A 22,780-nucleotide genomic window follows, 5' to 3' on the forward strand; every position below is an offset into this window, starting at 1 on the left:
AGCACGACATCAAGTGTTCCCGGCCGTTCGCTATATAATGAACTGAAGCGCGCGGTCTTGGCCATATGCCCTTCTCACATCACTAACAACAATTAAACCCATATAACATTTATCACTCTTAAAGAAAAAGAAGAAGAAAACAAGGACGTGCCCACAATGCCTCACTCTGCCGCCGTTATTCCCGCCGCCAAGGCCCCGTTGGAGGTTCAAGAAGTCGAGACACCCCAGCTCGGCCCCAACGAGCTTCTCGTCCAGAACGAGCTCATCGGTCTCGTGCCTATCGACGCTAAGATCGCCAAGCTTGGGGTCTTCCCCATCCCGTACCCGTCCATACTCGGAACGTCATACGGCGGCACGGTCTCGGCGGTCGGATCCGCCGTCACGGGGTTCAAAGTCGGCGACAAGGTTGCCGCGGCTAAAAGTCCCACTGCGGAGGGAAACCAGTACGGCGCGTTCCAGAAGTTTGTAGTCGCACGAGACAACACGACGAGCAAGCTTCCCGACACAGTGGCCGACCTAAACGGCCCCGTGGGGTCCATCGGAAACTTGACCACCGTCGTCGGCCTGTTCAACGCGCATGCCGGACTGGACAGACCCGACCCGAACACCAAGGCGCCGTCCAACGGCAAGAAAGTGCTCGTCTACGGCGGCACGTCGAGCTTCGGTAGTCTTGCGGCGCAGTACGTCGCCCAAGCGGGATACGACGTCGTGACTACGACTTCTCCCAAACATGCCTCTTTCGTAAGCAGGCTGGGCGCCGTCAAGGTCGTCGACCACACGCAGAGCCAAGAAGACATCATCAAGGCATTAGTCGCAGAGGGGCCGTACCACCTCGTCGTGGACTCCATTTCCCTCCCAGACACGGTCAAGATTGCGGGCGCCGTGCTAGCTGCGCAGGGCGGGGGAAAGATTTACGCGCTTCTGCCGCCTTTCGGCCAGGATGACCTCCCCGAAGGCGTGACTCGGGAGTTTGGGGCGTGGAGCGCGGTTCTGGGCGAGAAGGAGAATGAGGAGTTGCTCAGGTGGGCGTTTGGCACTTACTTTGCGCAAGCGGCTGGCGGCGGGAAGCTTCTCCCTCTTCCTGTCCGGAAGGTCAGTGGTGGTCTGGGCGGGCTTAATGAGGCTCTGGATCTCCTTTACAGGGGTGTCAGCGGCTTGAAGGTGGCTGTGGATCCGCGAGAGTAGGTGTGGGTTGGATTTTGGATAGGAAAGATAAAAGATAAAAAGCTTGCGGCATGGTTTGCCGTTTATGGTGTTTGGGATCCCTGTTGTCGACTGCTGATTAGCCTGTTGACAATTATCCGGGGAGTAAATGTCATTTTCAGTTCAAAATATGTTTACCGTCTTATTTGATTAGTCAAAGTAATGTCCATATTCGAGCTTGCGAGCTCCATACTCTGTGCTAGAGAAGACTATGAATAAACCTACCGCTTTTGAGAACTTTGACCCGTTGGAATACGCAGGTGCAAGCCGAGATCTTCATGTCAAGCTGCCCACAAGAGTTTAATTACAATATGACCACTTACTTTTCATGGCCACCATTTGAAAAACCAGGCCAACCAGAATGTGGGACAGCCCAGGCGTTTAAGAGAGTAAGTGGTTACAGGCCGAGCACTGTTAAACTGGTTTTCTACTCTTCCTATCAAAGTTGGAGGGGTAAAAAAGACCCTGTCTTCTCATCACTTTTGGGGTCCAACGCAGATCATGAAGTTACTGTCTGCTCAAAGGTTACCCACCCCAAATCATTTACTTTCCGAATCTCGCGCGATCAAATATCACATGTTAGTGCAACACACCTCCACGGAGAAGTCCACCAACAAATGTTGACCCTTCTCCGCCATACGCGAACCACTCTCGAGTCTGAATTACCTTAGAGTTCATTCGCATCGACTTACACCCAATCAAATTCCAGTTTACCTGTCACTGTCAGCTCCGTTATCTCCTATATCTAACCCCATAGGAAGACAGCTTAGTGGTAAAAGTACACTTTGAGCACCTCTATCATGCCACCAGAGTTCATGTTCGCGTATAATGGCCCGAAAAGGTAATCCCCTACCTAGTGACAGCTTTCAAAATTGAGTTATCTCATGATACTCGGCGATTCAAACCAGTTCACCACTCGAATGAGCAAACTTTGGTCGGTCTGAACAAGTTGCTAAATTTATTTAGCGGTGTAAGTTGAAGTGGCAAACTGCGGGATTGGACGATACTACGTTTCATTTTTCCCATCACTTTGACTAGCTCATGTCTACGAATTTCACTCATTGCGTCCGTGGCAGGCATTTGTTGTCATAGCCTATGCAGATTCAGCAGCCTTTTGATGACCGACTCGTCGATTCTCCGTTCAAAAGCTGCCGTGAAGTTCCGACGCCTGAGCTGTTAATTGGTAGTCGTGAAACGGTTGATAGCCTTGACGTATCCCAGCGTTCTGTCTGTGAGCTCGGATGGCCTAGCTGCCACCTCGAATGGAAAAAGAAAACCAGCCATTTTCGGTCGCCGACATATAAAGATGCAGAAGAAGCCCGATCATCAACACCCCGCCTACTGCGACACCGTTTTCTGCAGGATGGCTGCTAGATAAGTTTCTTCAGCTCATCAGCTACGTGCGCATCCCAACATAAAACTAGTTCTGTTTTTAGCCTCAAACTAGGTTTTCATCGCTCATCGGAAGTTGCTTTTGAGTTCCAATTGCTGCAGAACATGCAGCTTGAGTGGCCCGGGTCAATGCAAGTGAAACCATCTCGAAAGTGACGCACCCGACATCAGACGTCGTTCCACACCCCGAATGTTGTTAATAATAGATTTTATTAAGAAGAAAACCTTTCAAAAAAATCCCAGTATTTATGGTAGGATGCCCATCTCGGTTCACTTCCGCTACCCCATGGTCCTTGTTATCCTTGGCGCCCGGTCTGTTCACGGTGTCACCAACGGTTAATGCGCTGAAAAGACCTGTCAATTTCACCGAGACACTTGCAATAAAACAAACGACATAACTCGGATCACCGGGTTGATGGTATGTAATGCTTTACAAGTTCAACTGCTCCGCATCCTAGATGCCTGCTTGGTTCCTACTCTGACCTACCGGGCTCAAGCTAATGAAGGTCAGGATCAAGATACTATTAGTAAAAGTAATACAAAGAAAATATCAAACATGATGTCCGGTCTTTCTATGGCTAAGCGGAAGCCTCCACCACCAAGATTGAATCTCAACGTGGATCATCAACTTCAAAGACGGCAACAACCTGGACCCCCGCCGCCGATTCCAGATCCGCTCGCTCCTCTACCTCCTCCTCCCGGTCCTCCGCCCCCTCCACTTTCACCTGGACCGCCCCCGCCTCCGCTTGAACCCCGTCCTCCGTCCCCGCCTCCACCTCCTCCTGAGGAACTCGTCCCTCCTCCTCCACCTCCTCCTGAGGAACTCGTCCCCCCCCCTCCTCCTGGAACACCCCGTCCACCCTCACCACCGCCGCCTCGTCCACCCTCACCACCACCACCTCGTCCGCCCTCGCCACGACCACCTCCACCTCCACCTCCACCTCCACCTCCACCTCCACCTCCGCCACCGCCGCCGCCGCCGCCTCCGGTGTATGTGCCAGTTCCAGTTCCGACAACAGTGTTTATTACTACAACTGTCTATGCGACGCCTTCGGCCACAGCTGCTCCCAACGCACAGCCACTTACTCGCCTGGATCCCGCACAAACTGTTTACATCACCCTCACGCCTCAGATCTTGACGGTGGGTGCTGGCATGGTTCCTATTCCAACCGACGACCTCAGAAATGCCGGTGGCTCTAGAAGGCTTCAGCCGTCTGTAGTCGACATCGGCTTCAATCAATCCTTCATCGTTATATCCAGTGAAGCTATCTTCGGGTTCTTGGCAGGGATAGGTAAGCAGCCTCTGTCGGTTGATTTACTGTATAACTATGAAACGGTTGCTGACTTGATGATGATAGTGGCAACTTGGCTCTTGATAATGGCGGTTATGGCGTTGTGGCGCCGAGCCAGGCGACCTCAGAAGATAGACGACGTTTGACTCACGACGTTTGACTCACTTCACCAGTTGTTGGCAAGCTCCCCTTGTGATGTGCTTATTAAATAAAATTGATCTCTTTTGTAATGTACTGTAATGTAATCCTACAAAGGACAGATTGGAATATCATGTAATTCAAACTAATTCTTTTTCTGCACATGAGCACTCGTGAGCAGCTCGTACGTTTGGCGCGATTTAGGACGATTAGAATATCTAAAAGTTAAGCGTCACATACCCTCCAAAATGTTTACAAATGCGGCCCCTCCTTTCTATGGTTTGTGCTCTTTGTCCTGAAGGTGAAACTCATCAGGTCCGAGTTTCTTCCATTATTAATTACAGACATCTACAATTAAGGAGCAACAAGAGTTGCTGTTATTACCACAAGGGAGACTCATCCTGCATTTTGCCTAATGAGCTGTGTGATTTTCATTTATCTTCTACTTTATAAAATATCATGAAACCAATTATCCTTAACAAGCTAGCTGTAATGGTCCTACTGGCAGCACCCCGAGCTCTTGCTCCCATTCTTGACCGTATCCAGCCTACAAAAGCATGAAGAAGTGACAACGGTATCGGAACTTGCTTCAGCATAAATCAGTTGCTTTTTGATGAGTCTGGCCTCATCCGTGCGGCCCAAGCGAACCAGACACTCATGATATCCGTGGAGGGCCCAAATGTTATTTGGGTGCTGGTGGGCTCTGGATAAAGTCTCATCCAGGCCCAGATCCTCGGCGTAGACCCTTGCTGCTTCCTCGACATGACCTTGTTCCAAGGACAGCGCGGCGTAAGGATGCCGAGTGGGAACCATCCAACCCCATGGCTCTGCATAAATAAGCGAGTCATCCAGTTTAATGGAGAGACGAAGGCTTTCGAATGCAGCTTCGTAGTTGCCGCGTCTATACTCGAGTTCTCCATTTAGCATTGCTTCAGCAACTTTGAGCTCGTCAACCACTTTATTAGGAAAGCTCATCCTCGTTTCTGGAACTCTCTTGAACGCTGACTGAAAAAGCTCTCGCTGGCGAACTGCATTCTCGATGTCGCCGGTCGCAGCGTAAGCTATGCCCTTGCCATAATGTATTGTCGCGACCGTGGTACAGTAAAGGTCCTTGTCTTCGGGAACGGGAAGCTCTTTGAGTTCCTGCCATCTTCCGAAACGGATGAGAACATGAACACGGACGGACTTGAAGAATTCCAACCAGTCAACCATGGGTGGAGACTGGACCAGCAGCATCTCTTCGGTGATTGTAGCCTCCATTCTCGATACGGCCTCGAAGGCCGCTTCAGCCTGTCCTGCCATCATGGCTGCGTAGATCAGCGAGTGGTAGTTGTGCATACGGTAAAAGGAGTAGAAGTTGCAGCCTCCGTTAAGCGCATAATATTTGTCGTCGGCAATAGTGGCTTTCAGATTTGTGTGCAACGCCCGGCGATAATCTCCAATGAGAACATCGATGTGACTAGGCATGTGGCTCATATGCCCGCCTTCTGGAACGAGATCTCGTAAATGGTCGGCTGCTTTGATCGCTCTCTCCGGGGTTTTGGACATCTCAACAAGGTGGATGTACATGTGTAAAAGTCCCGGGTGGCGTTTAGCATTGGGTTTGGTTAATCCTCGCTCAAGAACTTCAGTGGTTTCGAGGACAGGCGTTGACAGAATTGGGTCGCCCGTTTTGGCGTCGTAGAGTCCCCAAGGAGCTGTGTTCATCAAAGAATCCGCAAAGAGTGTGGTGATGTCCAAGTCGTCTTGCCCGAATTCACGGTAGACTTGCCTCATAGCATCCGCATACGCCTTTACGGATGGCGCAAAATCAGAGGGCACCTTGTCTCTTGTGGGAAAGCGATGCTGCAATGCTTCTATCAAGGCTCTCTCGGTGGGAGTAGCGTTGGATGACAGCTCTTTCGCCTTGCGGGAATAATCAAAGCATTTTTGGAGTGACACCTGCAGGTCATTCTGGTCGAACGCCTGCCAGACTTTGTTGTAGTTCGGACCCGAAGCAAAGGCCACTCCCCAGTGTGCAATGGCGAGTTGGGAGTCGTGCAAGATAGCTTGTTGAAAACATGCAGCTGCTTCTCTGTGGTTGAAGGAGTATGTCCAGACGAGGCCTCTGTTAAACCAGGCCTGCGCGTCGGGATTCTGAGTACTGACTATTCTGCTGTGCTCGCCAAGATCATAGTAAGGTTCATCGGCGCTGATTTTGCCGCTTTTCTCGGTTCGTAAAAATGCCATCGTATTTGTAAGTTATCAGTGAAACTTGGGTGTGGCGGTGGATGTTGATGCTGCCAATGTCTGTATCCTGAAAGTGATGAACAGCATGAGACGCCATATATATATCAGACATATATGTCCTTTTCAGTATTTGCCACTCATTTTTGGTAAAGGCTTTTAAGGAGCATAGGGCGTACAAGTGTCTCATTCGTCTGTGTCATGCATGAAATAGGTTCGGGGACCACATTTTCGTCGGCATCTAGTTTAGGATCTAATAAGTGCTGATTAAACAAAGCTGGACGCCATGTCCTTTCGGTCGGAGACATTCGCTGCCAATGGATAGTTTTGACGAATAGCATGTAACCAAATAGCCCCACCAATGTGTAATGCTCTCTTGCGGGGAATATTTAACACGCCGCAACTCCCACGAACTGTAACTAGATGGTGTTAGAAGTGGAAAAGTCGTTCTTGTAAAACAAGCATTATCTTTCTCGGAAACTTTTAGCTGACAAATTAAATCGAGATTCGGCATATCTTTGGTAATATGTTTACATGGCTAGTTTTGGTCGCCGATTGCCTGCCATGGGTCGGCGGAAATATGTTTCGTGGTGCTCAAATGGGCACTAAATTCGATTGCTCATTAACCACACCAGGGTCGTAGAATTTGGACAAGCAGTCATATGGAATGGACTACCACCGATTTTCCAAAAGAAAATAGTTCCTGTCATATGTGTTGAAACGTCGTTTGGGGTTTTTTTCAGCAAATCCACCTACTCAAACAAACAGATCTTACCTCTCTTGTCAAAATGAACGAGAAAAACGAGTCAGAGAGCAGCCTGCCAGAAAACAACCAAAACTTGCAGCAGAATCGCGAACATGAACACATATCAGACGATTCTCAGACCATAACACAAGATCCCCCTCCTGTACCAGATGGAGGGTACGGTTGGATCGTCACAATCAGCGTCGCCTTAATAAACGGCCACTCCTGGGGCATTAGCTCAGTTTACTCTGTCTTCCTGGCTGACTTCATCGCTCACGACACTTTTCCTGGCACGACCAAGTTGCAATACGCCCTAGTTGGGTCTCTTAGTGTGGGATGCACTCTCTTCATTGCTCCTGCAATGACCGTCATCGTGCGCAAGATTGGAACAAGGCCGACCATGCTAGTCGGCGCGCTATTTCAGTCAGCAGGTCTTGTCTGTGCCAGCCTTTCGAAGGAAATATGGCATCTTTTTCTGTCACAAGGAGTATTGTTTGGCTTGGGCATGGGCATGCTTTTCCTTCCGTCCTACGGCATCATATCCCAATGGTTTAACAGAAGACGTGCTCTGGCCAACGGGATAGCCATTGCCGGCGCGGGGCTCGGCGGGTTCACCTACTCTCTCAGTACCGGTGCCATGATTCGGAACCTCGGAGTCGACTGGGCCTACCGGATTCTGTGCCTAGTTTCTGCGGTCGTTAACATCGCATGTACTCTCTTCATAAAAACACGGTACGCTGCCACTGGAGCACTTCCAGTGGCATTCGACATTTCCTTGCTTAAGAGAAAGGAGTTTCTACTCATCATCGCTTTCGGCTTCCTTAGCATGCTGGGCTATTTCATCCTCATCTTTACTTTGGCTAATTACGCCAACATCATCGGACTTGACGCGTCCCAAGCTGCCTGGATACCAGCTCTTTTTATGCTGGGGCAAGCAATAGGACGACCGGTCATTGGAAGGCTCAGCGATCGTTGCGGACATATCAAGATTGCCCTGTTGATGAACCTCCTCTCTGGGGTCTTCTGCTTGGCTATTTGGCTGAATGCGAAATCTTTTGGGCTCCTCATTTTCTTTGCGCTCGCTGTGGGCCTTGTAGCCGGTGCGTTCTGGGTGACGATCGGGCCTATAATAGCACATGTAGTAGGCCTCAAGAACCTACCTTCTGGCTTATCCATCCTCTGGGTAGCTTTGGCTCTCCCCTCCACATTTAGCTCGCCAATCGCTTTGGAGATATTTGCGCAGACCGGGAAGTACACAGGAGCTCAGATATTCGCCGGAGTTACGTTCATCTCATCTAGCTTCTGCTTGGCTTGTCTTTGGAGAGTACTCCCGCAAAAATAAGACTATTGGGGCTCATGAAGACGAATCCCATCGCTTGTCCTATACACTGGGAGGACAACATGTTAATCATAGACGAAGTTGAAGCGGTTTTCATGTAAAGGCAACTGCGCCAGCCACAACATACAGCACATCAACGTGCATATTTGTAATAAACACATAGTAACAAGAATATAAAGGAATTCATTGCTCTTCTTAGTTATAATGATAACAGTGTAATCCGTCTTCAGTAGTCATGCGAGAGCAAATGTGAGGAGAGTGAGTCTAGCTATTTAAAGAGAACTATCAACAGAGGTGAGCTACATTGGCAAACAGAAAATGTAAAGATTAGTAGCATTGCCTATTGACCTAATAGATTTACTTAATAAAACCATTTCCCTGGTAAGTATTGCAGAAACAAAAGACTGACCACCATACTAGATGCGTATGTTCCACCTTGCTCGTTGACCTTTTTCACTAGCTTTTTCCATAACTGAGCAGAAGCTAAGTTGACATCCTGGATAAGCCTTCATCCATAACAGAACAGGCTTCTTAACTTAGCGTTAAGCATTGTGTTTCGGACGTACCTGGTAGCAACTTCATCAAGAATAACAGGATTGCGACGCGTCTCGTTGCATGGCTCTTGCAAGCGACAGCAGACTCGGCTGGGGTCTTTATCCTAGCACTTCCTAGATTCAGGGAAAGTAGAAAACATTCACAACAAATTCAGTTTCGATATTTGTCATTATCTCTAACAAGAACGGATCCATGATTGATCTAAAAAGTTCTATTTTGGGCTCATTTCAGAATCTATCCCTCTAGACCAAGTGATAGTATATCCTCTCTACCTTCCCATTTTCATACGCTCATAGTTATCGCCGTAAATTCGTATGTCCTTCGAGTGTAACTCCTCCTTATCTCTCTATTAAAAGATCGAAACAACCAAACAGTATTACAGTGCTGCCAAGAACAGCTTCTCCAGACGAACGCCTTCAGTGTCGGCAACCTCGGTGTAAACTCTCGGTCCGAAATGGGGGTGATAAGGGTATGGGCTATTGAATACACGTGTTAGTTTCATTCATATCGCAAAACAGAAGCAAATTCCATCCAGCGGATTACTACTCACCCATACTCAGGAGTAAATGTTACTTGGAAGTCGTCGCCACGTGTCTTGACAGCGTTTTGGACGATCTTGGTCCACAATTTCTCGAAAAACTCTCTCTCGGCCGTGTAGATAGGGTTGGAGGGGTCGGGGCATTGTGACGACTGGGTCGTGCCAATACGAGCGTGGATGTGGTATACCTGCGTTTTCAAACTGTAAGCTGTGTGTCCAGGTACGTTCCACAAAGGCTGGGGTGTAGCCTGGGGATTCAAAGCTTACGTGAGGAATGACTTTCTCGAGAATCTCCCGGTCTTCTTCTGAAACGTCCAACAACCGCTCTCCAACAACAACCCAATGAGAAATGTCGGCGGTAATACGGAGGCTATAGTAGGGTTAGCGGTCGTACTGGTAAGTGAACAAAATTAAAGCTCACTTAGGTACTCTGTCCAAGACATATTTCGCAATGTAAGGGTGGTAAAGAGAGCGGTTCCGGTGCGTCTCGTGAACTACGCGGCCAGCGAAACCTAGCTCTTCATCGATCTTGAAAGTACCCTGGTAAAATTCAACAGATTGGTCGGGCGTCCAGATGTCACTGTTACAGCGTGTCAGCGACCAAGTCGACTTGCATAGCTGCCCCTCTTCTGCTTCGATTTGGTAACATACCTTCCCGATTGAGCGTTGACTTTATCAGCTTTGAGGATCTTGGCACGTTCTAGTTGACTGCGGTAGAAGTCGAGATGGTCCTTGGGTGTCAGTCCAGGAGGTCTGGGGCCTTCATATCCGGGCCATGAGGACATGATCCTACGGAGGCGGTGTTAGTCTATGGGTTCTAGCACTTAATGAAGAAAAAAGCAAGATTTCAACGTACTGGGCGATGAACTGAAAGCCATGCTCGTCGAGGAGCTTTCTCAATTCGGGGAGGTCTTCGGTTTTGACGGCTCTGAAATCAATCTCCACTCCGGCTGTCATGCACCCGTTAGTTGAGATCCTGATCGTGACCCTTGAAGCCTTTGGCTGTCACTCACTGTATCCTTTAGCCTTCAGTTCAGGGAACAATCCCCTCCATGTCGCGAAGTTATCTCCAGGAGGGATACCCCACAAAGTACGGAAACGAGTGATGTTAGGCATGTTGGTGGCGGGGGCGGTTGTCAGTGTAAGTCGGAGCAATGGTTTGTAGTGCGAGAGGTGGAAAGACCCAAGAAAATCATTGAGAAAGCATCAAAGGGGCAGGGCATGCCCTTTTAACTACAACTCCGGGCTTCTTACGCTGGGCAAAGCTCAAGTGGTTCATAGCTCTCCCCCACGATTCATTGCCCCGCGGCAGAGTCGAGCTTGGATTCCCATCTATAGCCAGCCAATGGAATAATGGCAATTCGACTTGCAAGGCCAAAGCGTGGACCCCGAAAATGGGCCGAACCCCACCAAATTTGTCTCTGATCCCAATTCAGCGCGGATTTTTCGAATGGCTCGCGTCCAGAATGGATATGTTCGGCGAAAAATTGCCCAATCAGTACTGTTCCACTGCTTAGAGCTGAGAGTTTATCCGCAAAACAGCTGGAAATCATGTGCAACGCCAAAAAACCGGACGATGGCATCATACCTGATCCCGCGGGTTTAGAATCCGTGCTCCACTTTGGCTTCCCGAAAAGGTAATTATCACCTCGGAATCCGGGGAACGAGGAGAGAGTGGAGGCTGATTCCCCGACCATAACTCACCAAAGTTGGATGTTTTAGAAAAGAATCGCAACATCGCCTGTCGAGCTATTTTCTTTATCAGCTTTGGCTAACCAATTCTATAAATCCCATGTTTTTTCTCGTTTCTCATGAGTGTTGTGCATCTTGAAACGCTGAGTCGTACGTTGGGGTTTTGGACTGCATTCTGTGATGAGTTTACGACGGTCAACGCAAAATGAGCATACATCTTCAGGTCAGAAGAGAGATTTGGCTGGGTAGTATCTAAACATCTGGCAACTAACTTACCCCAAGTATATATTAATGGTTGATACGGCGCAATTTTGAAGGCCAATTCGAAACTCGAATACAAATGGGCATTTCAAAGCGTCCTCCATTCCGTAATGCGGAAGCCCCCTACTTGCAGCAGGCCCGTGGAGCACTGATTATCTGCAGCCCTACCCGAAGTGATTAGGTATCCGGCACATACCTGGAACGTGATATTTTCTTTTTGGATGGCTCGTCTTTAGCCTTTCTCCAAGTCATCCTAACTTACCGAATTACCGGGCATATCCGGACGTTCCTCCCCATTGCGGTGGCCTTGGGTGTCACTCGGGCTTAATGCCTTTTTCGTCTTAAATCTTGCATACTCCGCATCTTTTCAAGCGCGCTTCCTCAGCCCTACATATATTGGCGGGCTAAAGCGCCGCTTTAAACTTGGAACATGTGCCATTGTTCACGGTAACAGTAGAATATGACGATGAGTCCCGTTTAAAATCAATGGAGCAAACAGTAAATACCAAACTACAAAAGACTCATGGAAGGCCATAACTGCACATTTCACCTGTAATAAAATGTGCCTCTTCTCAACACCCCCAGATCAATAATACGCGGATGACACCCTGACACCTCCGTTTTCATCATCATCAGCCATGTCCGCCTCAAACTTCCCAACCATACCGCTCCCGCCATCCCTGGCTGCCATATTCTGTACCTGGTTTCTAGGGTGACGCCTGACCAGAACTCTAGGCACCCTGGGCACAGCATCATTTAGATTGGCGGGGTCATTGGCGCCGGACCTGTAGTGCAACGGCCATGTGAAGTGGGTCTTGAGTTCATTCTTTCTTGTCGACAGGCACTTATCCAACGCTCTCTTCAAATCGTTCCGAACACTTTCAGTTACTTGACTCAGAATAGTGAAGTTTGCCAAGCTAACATTGGCAGATCCATGGTTCTCAAAGATTGTCGGAAGTTGACAGTCCAGATAGAGCTTGCGGTGCGAGTTACTGACCGAAACCTGTTCCGGGGTTGCGTTGATGTAGTGCTGGCATAGCCGACAAGTAGGTTTGTTGCTTCCGATATATTTCCAATCGTTCCAGAATTTCTTGATCTGATGTTTGTCCCTGTGCAGCCGGTAATATTCGTGCACCAATAGCTCTGCATGCACATATGATCTAGGGACACAGCTGCTGACCTGCTCCTGGATGATGCTATCGAGTCCAAACTGCTGCATTTTCGCCGCTGTTGTTAGATATAACGCTTCTTCGTGCTCTTCCAAGCTCATGTTGCGAATGATAGATTCCGCGGTTGGTGACGAGGCTTTGGCGACAGAATTGGAAATGGGATGGCTCGATTGAATCCCAATTAACGTCCCGCACCCACATTTGGGCACCCCAAAAATCGCTCAACACCATGACTACCCCTCAACTTTAATTATTTACTACTTTTTTAACTTTTTACTAATTATAATCTAACTTTATATGCTTATTATTTATACCTATATACGCTAATATACCGAAGATGACTTGCTTAAGGCACTTAAGGCTATTACTAGCGGCTGTAGTATAAAAAAAGCAGCTTATGATAAGGGCATACTACGAACTACACTACAAAACAGAATAAGAGGTCACCAAACAAGAGGTGTTGCTTTCGCTAGGTTACAGAGGCTATTACCAACCTAGGAAAGTCACTTGGCTGAATGGATTCGAATACAAGCTGCCCTAGGCCTTCCACCAACCTATCAACAGCTCAAGGATTTTGCTAAGAGGATTCTACAGACACGTAGAGACTTCCAGCCTCTCGGAAGAAACTAGGTTTAATCATTTATCAAGAGAAATCTATCAATCAAGGTTTAGAGAAGCAAAGCAATTAATTCCTAGCATGTTAATAATGCCTTAACTAATATAATTAGGGAATAGTTTAAGCATCTCGCTCTACCTAAGATATAGGCAATCAAAGCAAGCAATCGATATAATATAGATAAAACAGGTATTCTAGAAGGTAGAGGATCAAATAGATTAGTTCTTAGATCATTAGAAACTTGCTTTATTCGAAAGAAATAGCCTAGGTCTTAGGCTTAGACATTTCTAATTAAGTATATCTCTACAACTAGCAAAGCATTGCCTCTACTTATAATATATAAGGGGAAGACTGTTTAATAATAATAGTTTCCTCTCGATTTAACTAAATATAATAGCTAGAAGTTTATAGTAATAGAAAATAGCTAGACGTCGGATTTTATTACTATTAAATAGCTATAGAAGGTCTTTATACTATTAACCTAACCCTAAGACCTTAAAGAGTCTAGATTACTTATTCTTAATAGGCATAATAGCTATAAAATAACAGAATTTATATATATCTGCTTTAAGAATAAGATACTCTTACTCTTCCTACCGCTATATATATCTTACGTTCTTCAGCTGCTTGATTAGTTAGTATTTAGGCTGCTAAAAGCTATATATAAGAAAAAGCTTCTATACCTAGATTAATAAGACGCTAGCATTATTATAGGTAAGAGAAACTTTCTCCTTTACTATAGAAAAGCATGCTATATAGCATTTATAAGTAAGAATATTATTAGCAGTTAGAAATATATAGGTCTATAGCCTATAAGCATAGCTAAACCGCTAATAAGCCTTCTTCTACTTAGGAACCTATTAACACTAGCTAGACAGACCGATTAGCCTTATAAGGGACTATCTAATACTATAGCAAGCGAAAAATAAGCATTAGAGACATTAGCAGTATGCTAGTTAACGCTAACGAAGCAGTCTAAGCTATAGGATTAATTTAACTTATATAACAAGGTTAGGCATAATCGAAATACTTAACGACTACTTTTTCGTAAGGTTCAAAAGGGATTTGATAAACAGAGCTATAAACTGGCTGTAGCTTAGTGAAAGATTGAGGCGCTGGAAGCAGAAGTTGAGGCATCTAGGGCTAGGAAGCGGAAGAAGGTCACAACGAGCCTAAATTCGAAGTTTGCCAACATTAAAGCTATTCGGAAGGCTCAAATTGAAGCGGGCGAAATTGAGGATAGCTCAGATAAATCCAGCAAGTCTGATTTACCTACTCTTGAGGGAAATAGTATTGTTGTGGCAATAGATTAAATATAATCAATGGCTGAAGTTGATATATAGTGAAATGCATCATGATTTTTGGGGTGCCCAAATGTGGGGGGTGCCCAAATGTGGGTGCGGGACGTTACCTTGGCGTTCTGTAATAGCCCCTTGAACGGGTTTGAAGGGTCGCTTCGTTTGGCTCGGCTCAATACATCGCTGATGACTTCTGTCGCCTGACGGAAAGCCAGCAGGCACCCAAGATAGCGATGTAGCATGTACCAGTCTCTGGCTCCAGAAAGGTTTTCGTTCTTTCCACTGTGTATGATCGTTAGGTCAAGTGCAGTGCCCTTCATTACATGTATGGCTTTGATAAGCTTTCCGCAATCTTTTAGGACTTCACCTGTGGCGTCAGTATGTATAATGATGATTGCAAACATTTGAATGTGATATTACATTTTTCCCGGCTGTTCTTATCCACAATCTCGTGTGAAAACTCGGCTAGGCCCTTCAATTTCTGTAGGTCAAGCTTCAATTCTAGCGTTTCAAGGTGTATTAGTCGCGGAAACGTGTTCACAACCGGATCAAAAGGGAACATACTGACCTTCTGGAAGACGGACCTCGGGGTCTTCGACACATTCATTCAAATAAAATCCCAACCGCTTCAGATAGCGTTTTAGACGAGTGGTGTTAAACCTAAGGACCCTACGGAGAATCTCCCTCGTCACGGCCTTTTGGTTTATTATGCCAGGCGTATTAGCGGCAATGTTGAGCAGATCCTTGATAAAGTCCTCTGTCTCCTTGAGGTCATCTGCGCTCCTCTGTTTCGATCCGAACATGAAAAGAGGGCCTTCATCGGTTTCGAAGACCGTTATCGAAGTATCCGTCTCCCCGCCATCTCGATTTTCACAGACTTCAGCGACTCTGTTTAGGAGGCATCTGAAAGCTTGTTCGTTGGACGTCAGAGTAGTATATTCGTCCTCTAACTCCTCGGGAGCAACGTTGCCACGGCGGCGGGGAACCTCCTGCAGAGCTTGCTCGAGTACGATAGGCTCGTAAAGAAGCTGTTGGTGCTCCGGCCCGATGGAATCGGTCATCCTGTAGACTCTGATTGGCGCCATTTCAAGGTAGGTTAATGGTTCTAAGTAACGTTGATGCAAAATCTCCAATGTGAAGTCTGTTGAGAAGCTTGAAAAGAAAGACATCTCAAGTGAGGACGATCAAGAGCTTTTAAATGTCAAACTTTTCTGCTACTCAAATTGCTGCTCGCGATTCCCTGGAGTCTGCCTTGCCAACGTCAACTACTTAATGCAGACCCTCGCTTGTCCCAATAGCTTGACGCAAAATTTCCGTTGCTGTTCACTCATTGAAAATTCGCGTTCGATGAGTATCCTCATGGTTCTGTCCGGCAAGTCTTGCCTTAACGGGTTACCCAATTGACCAATGAGTGATAGAATTAAGAAGGCAATCAGTCGCCTCCTCAGAGCCTGCTCCAACTCGGCTCGTTCATCCTCAAAGCAGCAGGGCTCAGGCCGCAATGCAGTATTGCCTGCAGCACCAAGATGCGAGTCATATCAGTGACAGGAAATTTGGAATGATCTGCTCGTTTGGCCTCAGTAAGATCCGTGAGGGGTTCACAAGTTGGCAATACCAGCGTCACCAACAAGGTCGCTTGCATGTCGGCAGATCCGTAAAGCCAACCAACGTGGAAGAAGCCACCGAGAAAAAGAAGAGATATCAGGAAATGATTGCCTCACTTTTGCATGCAAGAACTGACACCTTCGTCGAATGACCTTTTAATAAAGTCTAATTTTGCGGCATCAACGGCTTGTTCGCGTGCGGGGATAGGTTTTGCATTCATTGGCCTGACTATGAGCTGACATGAGTACCTCAGATGTCAAATACCTAAACGACCCTGTTCACTAGGTTCGCAGCATCCATTAATCCGCAATGCCGTGTTTACACTACAACATTTCGACACCTGCTATCAAAGAAAGATGGAGAACATGGAAAATTACGAAAGCATTTTCTGGGTAGATGCTTTAGATAGGCGAAGGGGTATTAGATTGCTAGTCATGTGAAATGAAGGGTTTGGCTGCTTTAATGCTTGGTGAGATAATGGAATCAAGCTCTTCGTTGCATCACTTTGACAAATGGGTCGCAACATAGCCAAGATAAACATTTTGCTCGGTAACATTTGCTTGAAAATTTACAATATTCTGCTTTGGTTTCTTGCCTTGAATTTCAAGTACCGCTCCATACCTTATGTCTGAAAGCTTTGGGGGCAAACCCACCTGCTAACTGGTGTCGTGACAACAGTTTGCCCCAAGGCAGACGGCAATTGCTAAACCGGATATGCTTTCCAATCTAGATTGTGCCATAGTCGCTGTGAACCCCACATCTGAGAACAGCAATGGCCATTTGTTTTGCACTTTCATGGCCTTCCCCTAGAACAGATCTTCCCTAGCTACAAGTCCTAGAGTTAGACTTTAGACGGTGACACTTCAAGAGGCTCCTTTGAATATCTTACAGAAGACCAATGTGTTACAAGAGTGGCAGGTGTGAGACGATGGACCTGTGGCGACCTTACTATCCTGGGTTTGTGTAGGACGCGCAGGATCCCCTGTTCCGTATGTGTAAGGCAACAGAAACAGCCAATTGCATCACTTTGGACCGGATTCCTTGAATTATTATAGAGATAGCTCTTGTTAGTCTGTGACCGGGGCTTTACGGTTCTAACCGCTATTGGAGGGTGGGTTCCTCGCAGCCGCACTCCTATTTCGCGTTGTCAAGTGCCATATTGAAGAGAGCAATACCAGCACAATCCGTCCACCAAGTCGCTGCAAGATGAGAGATACTAAGCTCAAGGGAAAACTATCATGTCCTTGGGTATTCACCCTAGACTGATGTGACTTGCCCATCGAGATTGCTTCAAGGGAGACAGACTTTGATCACCCAAAATCATGCATCAAATACTACCTGCGTGGCTGACTGTTATAACCCGGCATTGCCGTGTGAAAATAAAGTCTGATCATAGCTGGACTCACCCAGGTGATACGGTTTGAGTAAGGTGTTGTAATATTCCCTACAAATTGCAGTATTGATATCGCCCAGCAAGCCAATATGCGCTTTTGTAAAACGACAATCATCCGGACCAATGATATCATCGGATATGACGGCTCAAAATGATAGCTTACAACAGCTTAGACAGTTTAAGATGTAGGAATAGCATAACAGCGCTAACCGAAGAACCGAGACCATGTAGATTGGTAATTCACAAACTGGGACATGTTTTCATGTGTCCTACCGCTCACAAAGGCGAGGCGGACAGGGTACTGCTGGCCTGGGCCGACACATCCCGGTCAACATGCAGGATGGCGAGGCAGGCGAAGCTTTTTGATAGGACAATAGCGTGTAAGTAGCTCCCAGCAAGACGTCGATTCGCTCAAAGGTGCTCAGGGCGGCTACGAAGCTCACTTAGAGCCCACCGGGGCCCCATGTGCAATGGCATGACAGTGGCGTGCAAGGACAGTTTAGGGAAACCACGGAGGATAAGGTTGTGGACTGAGGAAGAAGCCGTTTCCCCAGATCGACAGATTCCCCTGCAAGTGTCCCAAGACGGCTGGATTCCAGCGGGAGAGCGTCCCGCAAGCCAAGTTAGCATTTCGGGTAGGACAGGAACATAAATATGAAGGATGGCCCCCCCTCTGTACCAGTAGGTATGCAGACTCTGATGAGTGAGAGAGCTGCACAGCATCGCCATCGACACTCGTCGACCAAGATTTACTACAAAGAGATCCTACGAGAGAAAGCGAGACTTATGCCGAACAGCGAAGCAACCGGGCACACACCACCACTACAGAAGGAACCCTCCCCTAGACGTTGAGCCGATGCTGGACGAGAACATCGACCGAGTCTTGCTGTGCCCCCGGCAACGATCTGCACAAGTGGTATCAGTAATGGCACAGCCGCCGGACATGACCGGACTCACGGGGGCCCCGAAAGATACAGAAGAAGAAAGATTACGGATACGCAAGTCACAGACAGGAAGTCCAAAGGGGGGAGGAGTGTCGGTCTAGGTCTAGGATCTCTCAACAGAAATAAAATAAGGAGTTTATGGAGCACAGTAAGACCAACACGAGGAATCAGCAAAAAAGTCTGCCGGTCCACATGACAGAAAGACCGGTCTCGAACCCGGTGACGGAGAACAGATGAAGCCGGACAAGGAACCAAAAAAAGATGAGAAATGAGAATGAGCGGTAAAGGTAAGTAACACTTGGAGTGGGAGAGCGAGAGTGAATGACCAGCATGAGCATGAAGCATGACCCGAGAACTTTTTACCCTCCCCAGCCCATTTTTACCTACCCCCCACTGGCGTCGAGACCCCCGGATCTTGAACCCCACCAGAACCCAGCTACCGGATCCAATTGAGAATACCCCATTGGTGCGGGTAAAATGCTGGATAAATAGGTACAGGACGCTAAATCCGGGCCAGTGCCGTTGCGCACCTATCACCCCTCTTCACCATATTTGGGGGCAGTCGCAACAATCGCAATTACCACCAGGAAGCTGCGCAACTGCGGAAAGCACCAAGGAAGCTGCTGCAGGTGCGGGCTTCCCACGCCTTCCTGCCAGCGCTGCCGGAACCCCCCCTCCATCGCCCCTCCCCACTACGACCTATGACGCGCCCCCTAAGGACTAAGCAACAACGCGGGAGGGAAAGAGCTCTCTACACCGGCAGCTTCTTTCCCAATATCGATGGAGTAGCCTCATTGGCTTTGATAATTCAATTTTATTTTTTTCTCTTATTCTTATTCTTTTACTTATCTTTATTTATTTCTATTTCGGAATGTCTTCATTTTTCGATATCGACGCCCCCCACCCCGCACCGGTGACAGCTCTTTTCCCCTTAGCCCGACGGGGATGCCATCGCTAAGTCTCGACCCGGCCGACCACCGCTTAACATGGCAGAGTTTGGAAGTGACAGGGAGCGAGGCCCGGCGCATGGGTAATGGTGCGGGTTAATGATGGAAATCTGGAGCTCTAGACGCGCCGCAATGAGGGGCAACAGAGCGCCGCCAGCAGTAGCAGCAGCAGCAGCAGCACCACCACCACCACCACCACCACCACCACCGATAGGCGACATGGAACACCGTTTTTTTTTCCCTCTCAATCGTAGCCCTTTTCCCATCGGACTGCATCCCAGTGGCTACGCCAGTTGTCGTCTCCAGCCGGATTCCCCATTTTCTGTTCCAGTCTATCGTCCACTCGCCATCCCTACCCCGTCCAATCCGCTTCGGTCCTCGCCGTGCTGCGGGCCAGGGTTGTTGTCATAGCTATTTAATCCATTGCGCACCGGACCACGATATCCAGAGCTTCAGTCGTTTCCTGCTCCTCTCCCTCTTCTTCCTTACTTACCATCCGTCTTTGCATTCTTCTGTGTGCTTCTCCCAAAGATACCCCCTTCCGAACTTGTCGGTTTGTGACTTCTGCGACGAATTGTCCAGCTCTTTAATCAGTTTTCTTCTCTCGGTGAATAGACACCCGACCACTCCCAAAACCGCAAAACACCAAACCTCCAACTCCACCTCTTTCACAAAATCGTCATCATGGCCGGCACCGAAGGCAAGAGCGTACGTTTCCCCCCGCCTTCTTGCCACATCTGGCATACTTGGTCCCTTCGAGATAGAAACTGACCTCTTGCAGAACCTTTCCTTCATCCTCAACAAGCCTCACGACGTCGAGTTCGCCGAGCGCCCTATCCCTAAGCTCTCTGACCCCCACGATGTTCTCGTCGCCGTCAACTACACTGGTATTTGCGGCTCCGATGTCCACTACTGGGAGCACGGTGCCATCGGCCACTTCGTCGTCAAGGACCCCATGGTTCTCGGCCACGAGTCTGCCGGCACCGTCGTCCAGGTTGGTGAGGCCGTGAAGACCCTCAAGGCTGGCGATCGCATCGCCCTCGAGCCCGGCTACCCCTGCCGCCGCTGCGAGAACTGCCTTGCTGGCCGTTACAACCTCTGCCCCGACATGCGCTTCGCTGCCACCCCTCCCTACGACGGTACCCTTACCGGTTTCTGGACCGCCCCCTTTGACTTCTGCTACAAGCTCCCCGACAACGTCTCCCTCCAGGAGGGTGCTCTGATCGAGCCCCTCGCCGTCGCCGTCCACATCACCAAGCAGGCCCAGGTCACCCCCGGCGCCAGCGTTGTCGTCATGGGCGCTGGCCCTGTCGGTCTGCTCTGCGCCGCCGTCGCCAAGTCCTTCGGTGCCACCAAGGTCGTCAGCGTCGACATCGTCCAGTCCAAGCTCGACTTCGCCAAGGAGCTCGCCTCCACCCATACCTACCTCTCCCAGCGCGTTTCTGCCGAGGAGAATGCCAAGGCTTTGATCAAGCAGTGCGACCTTGGTGAGGGCGCTGACATTGTCATCGATGCCAGCGGTGCCGAGCCTTCCATCCAGACTTCTCTGCACGTCGTCAAGATGGGCGGTACTTACGTCCAGGGTGGCATGGGCAAGGCCGATATCAACTTCCCCATCATGGCCCTGTGCCTGAAGGAGGTCACTGCTCGCGGCAGCTTCCGCTACGGCCCCGGTGACTACAAGCTGGCCATTGACCTCGTCGCCAACGGCAGAGTCAACGTCAAGAAGCTCATCACTGGCATCGTCAGCTTCAACCAGGCTGAGGAGGCCTTCAAGAAGGTCAAGGAGGGTCAGGTCATCAAGATCCTCATCGCTGGCCCCAACGAGAAGGTTGAGAGCGAGCTGAGCACCAGCGTCGATCCCAAGAAGGTGGCCGAGAACGGCAACCAGGGCGGATGCTGCTAAAGGAGAGACACGACACAAGAATGAGAAAAAAAAAATAGGGAAAAGCGAAGCCGGCGAGCGGGTGTTGAAAAGTGGGCGTCTGGGCGGGTTGGCGATCTATTTTACGGCGCATGCAGCATGTATGGTATTGACGATGGTCATGTATATTGGTATATGATCTAAATGACGATCTATTTGTTACTACTTTTTTCCCCCCTCATTTTTTTTTTCCCCTCTAGGTGTTTCTGTCTGAACCATGTGCAAGCCCGCTACGCATATATTAAATGCTACCAAGAGAAGCCTGCCGCCTGCTCAACACCAAAAATCAGTCATTGGGCATCGTACGACAAGCTGCGCCCGGCACTGCTAGCCTAGGCTGATGAAACGTGCAGCGGTAAAGATTATCGGCCGGCAACCGGAGCAGTGCCAAGCATTGAGGCTTCAATGAGGCTATCGATAATCATAGAAAGTTAGCAGGATACAACGAACTATGCCCACAAGGCAGCCAGACGATCAGGTATTCGTTATCAACTAGCCCATCGCAACGCCTTCTCCATACCATCTAGCGCCCATAATTACCAACCCAATACTACAACAACAGCCGATAACATCTGCGAGACTCCGCCTTCCAGCCTAGAGCTGAAGACGCCACAGCGAACTAGCGACCACGGGGCACGACCCCATCTCCCGAACCGGCCTAGACCGGCGTTCCGATCTCCACTCATCCCGTGGTCTGTTTCCCTCCCCCCCCGGTCAGCGCGGAATCATATGTCTGACGTCGCCCTATGTGGTTGGCTCAGGCAGCCTGGGCAGGGCTTTCTCACCAAGACACGATATTTCCAGTTAACCCCCCCAGTCCAGCAGCGCGACAATCATGTCAATTGACGAGTCATCACCGCAACACCCACCGCGTGCGTTGTACGAAGCAGATTTGTCCTCTTGGTATTCCCCATCTCCCGCCAAGACGAACCATCCAAACCATGCAGGGCGAGCTGAACCCTTTCTGTCCATCAAAAGTCTCCACTCCTCCCCCATTACCGTTTCCAGCTTTCACGTCAACTCCGCAGTTGGGCATATTTCTTGCTGGCCGGGGTGGTAAGAAAATAAGCCTCTGGCAGCAGATCGAGCCGGAGCCTCACCACCTCACCATGAAGAGAGAGAGAGTGATACTCAATCATGGCTTTGCGAGCGGCTGGAAACGGACCCTGCAGCTGCCAGGCAATCACCGCCCCTCCCTCCCTCCCTCCCCTCTCCCCCCTTTTCGAGTAGTACGAGTCCGTCGGGCTCGATGAGAAATGGACGATAAGATTGCAACAAGCAAGATTCCCATTGCCCGTTTGGGTTTGGCTAAACACGAGCCCCCGATTCAAACATTCCTCGCCCAGTGGCTTTTTCAGCCCATAAGTACGTTCGACGCCCTCGGAACAGCCATGGCGCTCTTCACATCCCCCTTCATCCCTTCAAGCTTTTCCTCCACTACACGACTAGACTGGGAATAACTTCCCCCCCTTACACCTTTTTTGCAAGGAACCGGGTTTTTGG

At 48.8% G+C, this 22,780-nt stretch overlaps 8 protein-coding genes across 8 annotated transcripts; 4 read left to right on the top strand and 4 right to left on the bottom strand.

Annotated features, from left to right (window-relative positions):
* Positions 1-156: 156 nt before the first annotated feature.
* On the top strand, positions 157-1,185 carry CTRU02_210258 (putative alcohol dehydrogenase; the record flags this gene model as incomplete). Its single annotated transcript, XM_036729706.1, has 1 exon — positions 157-1,185. The coding sequence occupies one exon, from the start codon at positions 157-159 to the stop codon at positions 1,183-1,185; it is 1,029 nt and encodes a 342-aa protein (XP_036578548.1).
* Positions 1,186-3,169: 1,984 nt separating this feature from the next.
* On the top strand, positions 3,170-4,033 carry CTRU02_210259 (uncharacterized protein; the record flags this gene model as incomplete). Its single annotated transcript, XM_070205419.1, has 3 exons — positions 3,170-3,635; positions 3,690-3,887; positions 3,954-4,033. 3 exons carry the CDS (start codon positions 3,170-3,172, stop codon positions 4,031-4,033), a joined length of 744 nt encoding a protein of 247 aa, XP_070061067.1.
* A 490-nt stretch (positions 4,034-4,523) lies between these two features.
* Positions 4,524-6,254, bottom strand: CTRU02_210260 (TPR domain-containing protein; the record flags this gene model as incomplete). Its single annotated transcript, XM_036729708.1, has 1 exon — positions 4,524-6,254. One exon carries the CDS (start codon positions 6,252-6,254, stop codon positions 4,524-4,526), a length of 1,731 nt encoding a protein of 576 aa, XP_036578550.1.
* Positions 6,255-7,039: 785 nt separating this feature from the next.
* On the top strand, positions 7,040-8,338 carry CTRU02_210261 (uncharacterized protein; the record flags this gene model as incomplete). Its single annotated transcript, XM_036729709.1, has 1 exon — positions 7,040-8,338. One exon carries the CDS (start codon positions 7,040-7,042, stop codon positions 8,336-8,338), a length of 1,299 nt encoding a protein of 432 aa, XP_036578551.1.
* Positions 8,339-9,266: 928 nt separating this feature from the next.
* CTRU02_210262 (ap family 2) lies at positions 9,267-10,544 on the bottom strand (the record flags this gene model as incomplete). The annotated part of the gene is made up of 7 exons (XM_036729710.1): positions 9,267-9,366; positions 9,441-9,616; positions 9,696-9,798; positions 9,850-10,008; positions 10,080-10,217; positions 10,285-10,378; positions 10,442-10,544. The coding sequence occupies 7 exons, from the start codon at positions 10,542-10,544 to the stop codon at positions 9,267-9,269; spliced, it is 873 nt and encodes a 290-aa protein (XP_036578552.1).
* Positions 10,545-11,967: 1,423 nt separating this feature from the next.
* CTRU02_210263 (uncharacterized protein) lies at positions 11,968-12,651 on the bottom strand (the record flags this gene model as incomplete). The annotated part of the gene is made up of 1 exon (XM_036729711.1): positions 11,968-12,651. The coding sequence occupies one exon, from the start codon at positions 12,649-12,651 to the stop codon at positions 11,968-11,970; it is 684 nt and encodes a 227-aa protein (XP_036578553.1).
* Positions 12,652-15,012: 2,361 nt separating this feature from the next.
* CTRU02_210264 (uncharacterized protein) lies at positions 15,013-15,549 on the bottom strand (the record flags this gene model as incomplete). The annotated part of the gene is made up of 1 exon (XM_036729712.2): positions 15,013-15,549. One exon carries the CDS (start codon positions 15,547-15,549, stop codon positions 15,013-15,015), a length of 537 nt encoding a protein of 178 aa, XP_036578554.2.
* Positions 15,550-20,037: 4,488 nt separating this feature from the next.
* CTRU02_210265 (xylitol dehydrogenase) lies at positions 20,038-21,259 on the top strand (the record flags this gene model as incomplete). The annotated part of the gene is made up of 2 exons (XM_036729713.1): positions 20,038-20,061; positions 20,132-21,259. 2 exons carry the CDS (start codon positions 20,038-20,040, stop codon positions 21,257-21,259), a joined length of 1,152 nt encoding a protein of 383 aa, XP_036578556.1.
* Positions 21,260-22,780: the final 1,521 nt, after the last annotated feature.

The sequence above is a fragment of the Colletotrichum truncatum genome (genome assembly GCF_014235925.2).
Source record: "Colletotrichum truncatum strain CMES1059 chromosome Unknown Contig_0006, whole genome shotgun sequence".
In the NCBI taxonomy this organism is placed as follows: Eukaryota; Fungi; Ascomycota; class Sordariomycetes; order Glomerellales; family Glomerellaceae; genus Colletotrichum; species Colletotrichum truncatum.